Raw genomic sequence first — 8,480 nt, forward strand, 5'->3', positions numbered from 1 at the left:
GGAGCAACTAAATTGAAAGTACAAAACATAAGGGACATTTTCCTGATTTCCAGCTGCAGTCACATTTTAATTATCATAAGCGTTTTAGTGTTTCTCATCAGCCTCTGTTTGTCAGCCTGTTTACATGTTCTGTTTCACTTTGTGATTGATATTTAATAAAGGGGACTCCATAAGAGATAATGACTTTTTGCCTGGATTCACCTCATCAGTGTACTTGATGGAAACAGCTACCTTCCCTAATGTGTTGCACAGGTCCTGTGACTTCAGGAATATATATAAGATCCCGACAGCAGTGGCAGCTCTTTCCAGTCCTGTACATCAGCAAACCACACTCTGGAAATCCTTTTCTATTACAGCTGACAAATATAACTCATGTCGGGATTTCCTACACAGCAAAACAGACACAGTTCCTGGAGCCAAACGCCCCTCTCCTTCATCTTCTCCATCCCTGTCAGCTTTCACATCTGTAGCACAAACCTCTCCTGTTCTCAAATCTGTGAGATCTCAGCCACTGACTGCGCCCGACTGGTTGCAGAGGACGTGAGAGGATGCCCAATACGGTCGTGATCTCTACCTGAGTCACACACAGCCCCCAGCACTGCTCAGAAGAAAACTGCAAAAGGAAATTGCGAGAAATTGCAAAGTCAGCCTTGATTTGAGCAGCCCTCCACCCCAAACTTTTAGTGTCATGCATGGCCTCAAGCAATCTGCATCTCAAGTAAACACAGACCCATTTCCCAAAAGTTTTTAAACATGTTAGCTATGAAACTCTCCTTAACTACAGCTTCATATACACACTTGAATTCAGCTAATCCAATTTCAAAGTTAAACATAGCACCCAATCTAATCCCATTTAACACAAGCTTTCAGTTCAACATGTTCACAGATGTGGAATTGGTCAACTTAAAAGCAAATTGGTAGATGTATGTGGTAAACAATTTGTTTAGGCAAAAAAGAACTATGAATGTATGAGCCTTTCTCTGCTAAGGAAGATAAATGTCAGGCACAAACAGTGCAGGCTGGTTGGTTGAAGTGTGGGAGGTGTTACAGTAAGTTTCAGGATAAAGTTTTTAACAGTTAAGACAGGTCTGCTGAAAAACAATAAAATATTAAGAGCTCATAAATATCTTAACTCTGCACTTGTTCTTTAAAGCCCTAACTGAGGTGACAGGGAGTTTTACTTTGCTTTAATAAACTCAACTAGATGATATCAAATGTATCAGATAATACATTTGCAGTTTAAATGACTCATGGTTTTAGTTAGAAAAATAATAAAAAGCATATTGCAAACATTGTGAAGAAAACCCTTTGATGTTGTGATAAAAATGATGAAAGATCTTTCAGCACTCGAGGGTTAGACACAAGGGCAAACCCATCTGAGGGTTTCAGACAATTTCATAATGACCTTTACATCACACAAAAAGAGTTCCATCTGCTGGAAAAATTGAAAGCTATGAAGCACAAAGCCTGAAGTGGACAGTGCAAAGTGGGCAATTGTAGATCAGGGAAGATCCCATTTAACATAGTCAGGGTACACAAAATAATCTTAATATGTTTGCAACACAATTGTTAGAAGCAGCTGCTGCACAGTAGTTTAAATGTAAGCATTTTATTCTCAGACCAAGCAGTGCATGAGGCACAGATTCTCCGGGCCATCAACACATTTTTATCAAATTTCGTATTCAACTCAGGCTTAGACTACTCTAACATTCATGAGCAAATGTTTCCAGACGCTGAACTTGCAAAGTTATATTCATGTTGTGCAACAAAAACAGCTTCCCTTTCATGTTTTGATCTGTCACTTCAGAGGATAGGCACTCAGCGATATGAGGTTGTCAAGAAGTGATGTCATATCTTTTGAAGAAGGTTAAAACAAAGTGAGACTGTCTGAAAAGATGGTTTTACATTGCCTGAAGTGTTAAAGAATGAAATGTCGTGGTAATTAATGTCCTTCTTTAAATATTCCAATATGAACATAAATATACGCAGATACTCCAGTTGCTCTACTTCTGTTGTATCTGTAACTGCTCAAAAATGGTTGTCGTGTTAAACCACATTTGTTTTTATCGTGTTTAAACACAAGCATGGCCAAATCAACAAGGACTCAAATCTTCAAAAACTTCAAGACATATGTTACAAATGCTGTTTCTTTGTAATTAAAAAGCAGGCTGTGAATGCCACTGCAGTGGGGTTGCATTAGGTCTAAATATGTAGGTCAGTTCAGATGGATGAGAGCAACTCTCTTAGAGCTTTACAGAAACCAGAGACAGTGAGAGTCCTGAGAGCCACCCTCAACTTTTCACTGATACACCACTAGATGTTTTTGCACAGCACTATTTCCTTTCAAAATTCCTTCAAAGTTTTTGATGGTTGAAACATTTAACAGTTGAGTAGCATGCAGGAAGAGATTCACAGCAAAAGAAAAATACAACTTGCAAAGCAGAAGATGTCAAAGGGCCTTCAAACATCCCATCAGCATCCTACAGCACTTTGGAAAAGGCCACTGCTGCTTATGCATGAGTGGCATGACAGCAGCCCCCCATGTGCACATCCTTTTGAGTCAAAGCCAAAGTTATTTCCTTTGTTGGAGTGCAGCCTCCACATTTCTGAAATTTGAAAAAGTTGCCCCTGTGGTAGCCTTTCTGGTTAAAGAGACCTGAACACTTAGAGAAAGTATCCTATTATCTCTGGTACGAGAACAAAATGGCGAAGTTGGACCACCTTGATAAACCAGTGTAATGAAGCCATAAAAGACTTTGCATAAAAGTAATCATCATGAAATCAGAAGGAAATCCAGCAGAGCTTTGTGTAGATGAAGACAGAGTGCTTCCCCCCGACTGCCACCATCAATGAGAAGTGGATTGAGAGAGCGGCTGTGATGTGGACCGCTGTCAGATGCCTGAGCTCCCTTGATCCTGTTCATGATGCAGAATGCCAAACAGTTGGAGAACGTCCTATAGATTCTTCTTAAAGTGTTGATCTGCTTCCCAGCATAGCTCAATACAGACCCTTTGTGACACAGATGATTACAAAGTACAAAGCCCCATTTCATTTTGTTCACGTTTCCTGCTGATTTGGATGATTGAATAGTGGGAAGGTGCAGTCTGTACATCCCGATGGGCTTTTGAAACCATGCATGATGCATTCAATTCAAAGTAGAGGTTACCAGCAGCCACCTACATGCACAACATTTGTCACACAATCATGTCTCGTTATACAATTTTAGGGGGAAGAAGCTCATCTGATGCATCCGCGCTCTCGCTTTCTGTTCTCTAATAGAGGGTGATTCATCAATAATTGGTTCAGTCTAAATCAGTCTTGTTAGTGAATTTGTTGCGGTAATGATATCTGTGTGAGAGTTATATATTTACTCCGCAGAGAGACCGCTGTGCTCCATCTGTGCTTCCTTTAATCTAAACCCCGTCCATCGACCAACGGTACAGGTGTGTATGCTTTCTCAACATTTGAGCACAATGTTGCACGCACCAAACTAATGCAGGATTCATTATGCATGTTCTACTTATGAAAGCAGAACCGTAATTACTCATCGACGTGGCAGCAGAACATTGCCTATGAATCATGTGTTTTGTAACTAGCTCTTTGTCAAGCAAATCAGAACATCCTTTTTTTAAACCAACGTTCGGCAACATGTTCTTTTTGAACACGGCTCTAGTGAACATATATATTCAGCTCGGTGATGTACACAGAATAACTGCAGCCCTTTTCTGTTGTTCCTCCTGATGTTACTTGTTTTCAAGGTTTATCCTTCCTTTAAAGCACCTACATACTGGGCCAGTATTCATTTTCAAATGGTACACCGTGTAATTTATCGATTCATCTATTTCTAAAGTCCTCCTCCACTCAAAAGAATGTGTTCATTTCATATTGTTACATAACCTGTATGTTTGAGCTTTATTTTGCAAAATGATGTACTGTACAGTATGTGCAGTGTTTGTCACAGTAAAGGGATATATATAATCATCTGATGAAAAGGGAAACTTTACTCTTTTCTCCTTAATTAAATCTTTTAACATATATATATATATATATANAAATTAAGGCTATTAAACAGCATTTTCCAAGGTATTACATTTTGTAGCTTGTTTTCCATAAGTATATAAATTGTCCAAAGAGGTTGTATTCTACAGTTGCCTGAATGTAATCATTGCGTAGGTGTGTGTAGTGTGATGCATCCCGTTGGATTTGACGTCATCTGAACAGGACATCGCACGCTCACAGCTTGATAGCGCGCGAAGGTCAGTTTACGCCGGTTGTTAAACAACATCGTTATTGGGAAATGCAAGTTTGCGTCCAAATGGTTGGAAGATAAGGAGGAAGGACAATCAATACTGTAATAGTAAATGTGAGGTAAAGTTTGTGGCCAATGTAACCGGTTAGAACTCAAAGTGGCGATGAGGTCTTAAAATGTATGGAAAGGGTCTTAAAAAAGGTCTTAAAAGGTCTTACATCTGACTTCAGGATTCCTGCATATACCCTGGTTTCATTCTTGATACTTTTTGGGCTGCATTCAGAAATAATGTGCTTCAGTATTTAACATAATTCATAATTCACTATCTTTTTTTGTAAAGCTAACGTGTTTATGTCAGGGCTCAGCTTTTTTTGGATTTGATCTGCGCCCTTGTGGCAAAAAAAGTAATGAAGCTTCCCTCAAACTGATTTTGTGGATATATCATGCCGTGTTTCGCTGGTTGCTGAGGCTTATGACTGCTGTTGTAAATCCTGGTGCCTGTTTTCTGCCTTCTGTACAGTGAATGCATGTCTTTCTGTTTATGACCCAATCATAACACTACAACTGAAGAGAGAGGCTCACTGGAAAAAAGAGTCTACATGCAGACTGTCATATAAAGATGGACTGGAAAGTGTCCCCACTTCTGAAAGGCAGGTTGTCATTTCTTATCAGGATTGTTTGATTGAAAATGTTGAAACAACAAACTGAAGAGGCAGAAATATTTAAAAAACACTGATTTTTATTGTTGTCATAATGTGTCTATTGTATAATGCTTTACAGAACACACAACATTTGGCTTTTCACAATTTGCTACACGTTCAACATTTTTTCTCCCGTTTCCTTTTATCACTATTTACATTTTGAAGAGTTTTCAAAGAGTCTAAATAAACTAGTCGGTGATTGTCTCTTACTGAAGCATTTCGATTTGTTTAGCGTGATGTTAGTTTGTCAATGCAACTTACCAAAAGCCAAACCATTCCAAGCAGGAAGTCTTTTTGGTGCATTTGATTTTTACGGTGTGACAGTATTGTTTAAAAGTGTTCACAATGCTGACTTCATTCAGACCCTCAACCCAACGTGCACACGCCCCTCTAACCTGCAGCTCCCTCACTCCCCTTTTTATACTCTTCTCATTCTTGACTTATATATTAAAAATATTTTTGCCATAGCAGTAAAGGTATATTGTGTTAGAGCTGGAATGAGGATTATGTAGAAAAACTGCCAAACAATTACACATTATGGATGTTATTTGTTCAAATTAGTTTGACTGTCTATTTGCATGGACATTGTCCACATTCATATTTTTACAAAATGGTACCTTTTTTAAAGGAGCTACACTGTTGGAGTATTTAGGAGACTGGTTCCTTGAAAAAAAACAAGGGAAATGTATTTCTATAATAGTTGTAGAGATACATATTTTGAGATGTAGACCAGTTCTTCAGACGCATGTTTCGCGTCAGTCAGTGCCATTAGTGAACTGGGAAAGCTTATTCTCCAAGTCAGAGATTCTCTTCTCCTGAGACAAAACTGTGGCCTTCAGATTCTGCAGCTCCTCCAACAACCTCCCAAGCAACTCAGGCTGGACGGCCAGAGAAAGAAGAGAAGAAAAAAGGGAAGAAGGAAGGAATAAAGACAGTGACGGGGAGCGGAGAATTTGGGACAAAGAAAAAGAGAGGAAAAATAGGTCAAGGACAGTGAGCAACTAGGAGAAATAAACCAAAACAAAGAAGGGAGCTTTAGGGGAAAAGGTTGTGGGCAGGTATGAATAGAGGAGAGATAAACAGAAAACATGTTAAACAGGGAGGCAGATGTTCAGGAGGAATGGTGCATTCAGGTAACGGTTGCAAAGCTAGAGTGAATCGCAAAACTGTGCAACATGAAGCTACAGATCAAAGCAGTAAAGCTTAAATGAACACAGATTAGAATACACAAGTAATGTACACTTTTATATATATATATGCAGTGTATATATATTTGATCGCCTTGGTGAAGGTGGCGCTCCAAATTTGTCAAAAAATATAATGGAAAAAGTATTTTTACAGTATATCTGAAAAAGAAGTCATAGTATAGTATTTCGAAAAATATGAAAGAAAATAAGTCATACATAGTATAGTATGTCAACAGTAACATGAAAAATGTTGCATTAAAATCCCAAATTGGCCCTTTGTTTGAAACAATACATGAATTGAATATTCTATTTACATACAGGTTATTCTCTATGTGGTACTTTAGCGAATGCCACAACTTACCGGCAGACTGTTGGTGTCCAAAGTGGACACGCTGCGTCGGGTGGTTGGTCTGGAGTCCAGCACGTTCTTCTTTGACACTTTGAACTCCCGGCTCTTGTGCGCCACATACCCGCCCCTCAGGGACACTAGGATGGGGTCTTCGTCGCGGCCGTTCAGCCACTCCTCAGGCTCCATGGCGGGCTCGGGCCCCGCTGTGTCCGGGTACAGGTCGTCCTGGAAGAGGTCCGACTGGAAGAGAGGTGGAGAGGTCAAAAAATAAAAGACAGTTGGCTATGTGGGTGTTTTTGTTTTTTTAAATGTACAGTATATACAGTAGTTGCTTTTGCAGGGTTAATAAAAAAAGATGTATCTATTTGTGTACTTAAAGGATGAGTGGAAAGAACATGAAAGCAGAGCAGAGAGGGAAAGACTACCGACTAAAACAAAAAATAAATAAAACTTCATGATCAGGTTTTGAATTATTTAAAAGGACAGTGTAGAAATACCACACTATTAAAGAAGTGAAAACCCTATATTATTTTGTAAAAGAATAGGAAGGATGAAATGTTTAAATAGTAACTAGTTACTATTGCTTTTGAATAAAAAATAGTACTTGCGGAGTGAAAGAACAATATTCTATTCTATTGTATGTACTAGGTTCCTGCAGCACTGATAAAAGTCAGAAACGTGTAGAGAATAATCAGGCTTACTTTTCTGGGCACTGTCATTGTGATGGGCTCACACTTCTTGTCCAGGAGCTTGAATAACCTAAGAGGACAAGTGAAGAGAGAAAAGAGAAGCATCAGCTGTGGTCACACATGATTTTAATTTTAAATGTGAAACGTTTAAGATGGTGTCATGCACTGTGAGAACATGGTCTCAGTTCAGTGATGATGAGAGTGTAAGTCACTTGATAGTCAAACGTTCTAACTTATCCTAAACACTGCAATAACGTAAACATTTACTGTTAAGAGGAAACATAGTGAGCACTTTAAGCTTCACCTCTCTCATGCAACATCTGTATTGTAGTGAACCATCAGTGTCTTACCTAGCGATCTCACATTTGGTGACGTCCACACCTCTCTTGGGCATGAAGCCCATCCCTCTCTGGGGCTCCTTACTGCTGAAGGTGCTGAGGTAGTGAACAAATGGCGGCTCATCTGTGATCTCAAAGTAACGGATACTGCTGTCCCCCTACACACAAACACAGAAAACACACCTAGTCAAAAATGTATCATTGATAGGGCTGCGAGTACAATCAATCTGCATTTATGAAGCATTTATGGACAAGTAAATCAAATGTGTCTTTACCTTTCCACAGAGGTAGACCATGCTCGCATCTGCATCATAATACGGTAACAACACTCCATTACTTGTGTCCAACTCCAACAGTGCGATTGGCTCCTCAAAATTTGTCTGTGGAGAGCAAAAACAATGAAGAAAAAGTGCTGTGTACATGCATGTGAGTGATTGTAAATGTCTTCTCCTTTTGATATACTGTAGATGAGCTTATGTTAGATGTATTTGTTTGTTACCGGGTCCCAGAGTCCGAGCTCTCTCTGGCTCATCCTGGTGAACCCTGTTGTGAAGATGTTTCCGTCTTTGGTGAAGATGGCTCTCATTGGCCGGATCCCCTCATGTGGAGCCAGACGTTCCTGTTGGTCGGCACAGGGTCAGACGTCACTACAAGCGAAACTAGGAGCAACCTTTTTTCGGATTTTTAGGGATTCATTTAAACTCAGCCGACAGCATTGATGTATGTGTTTAGAATCACGGGTAAAGTAAGTTTCAATGTTGTTGAATGGTTTTGTGTCTCACTGTGTCTGGAGGTCCTGACGATATATTAAATTAAACTTTAAATTAAAGAATCGAGACAAGAGATGTAGCAAAATTATTATATTTATGTGTTATTTATGCCTCAATTTAAACAAGATAAAAAAGTAGTCTCTTGCTGTTGATTACAGTAAATATTTGTTCTTAAGGCCTTTAAAAGGGGGGGGGGG

The 8,480-nt window shown here is 39.3% G+C and overlaps 1 protein-coding gene across 1 annotated transcript in view; it reads right to left on the minus strand.

Annotated features, from left to right (window-relative positions):
• Nucleotides 1–4,968: 4,968 nt before the first annotated feature.
• The window catches only part of LOC104951526 (coronin-6), a 7,626-nt gene continuing 4,114 nt past the window's right edge, over nucleotides 4,969–8,480 (minus strand). The window contains exons 3-8 of the mRNA XM_010778186.1: nucleotides 8,013–8,132; nucleotides 7,789–7,893; nucleotides 7,526–7,671; nucleotides 7,188–7,245; nucleotides 6,499–6,726; nucleotides 4,969–5,828 (exon numbers count right to left, since the gene is read on the minus strand). Coding sequence (XP_010776488.1) covers nucleotides 5,706–5,828; nucleotides 6,499–6,726; nucleotides 7,188–7,245; nucleotides 7,526–7,671; nucleotides 7,789–7,893; nucleotides 8,013–8,132 — 780 coding nt within the window. The 3' untranslated portion in view covers nucleotides 4,969–5,705. The remainder of the gene's footprint in view (nucleotides 5,829–6,498; nucleotides 6,727–7,187; nucleotides 7,246–7,525; nucleotides 7,672–7,788; nucleotides 7,894–8,012; nucleotides 8,133–8,480) is intronic.

This window comes from Notothenia coriiceps, unplaced genomic scaffold (genome assembly GCF_000735185.1).
Source record: "Notothenia coriiceps isolate Sejong01 unplaced genomic scaffold, NC01 NC01_scaffold00018999, whole genome shotgun sequence".
NCBI lineage: Eukaryota > Metazoa > Chordata > Actinopteri > Perciformes > Nototheniidae > Notothenia > Notothenia coriiceps.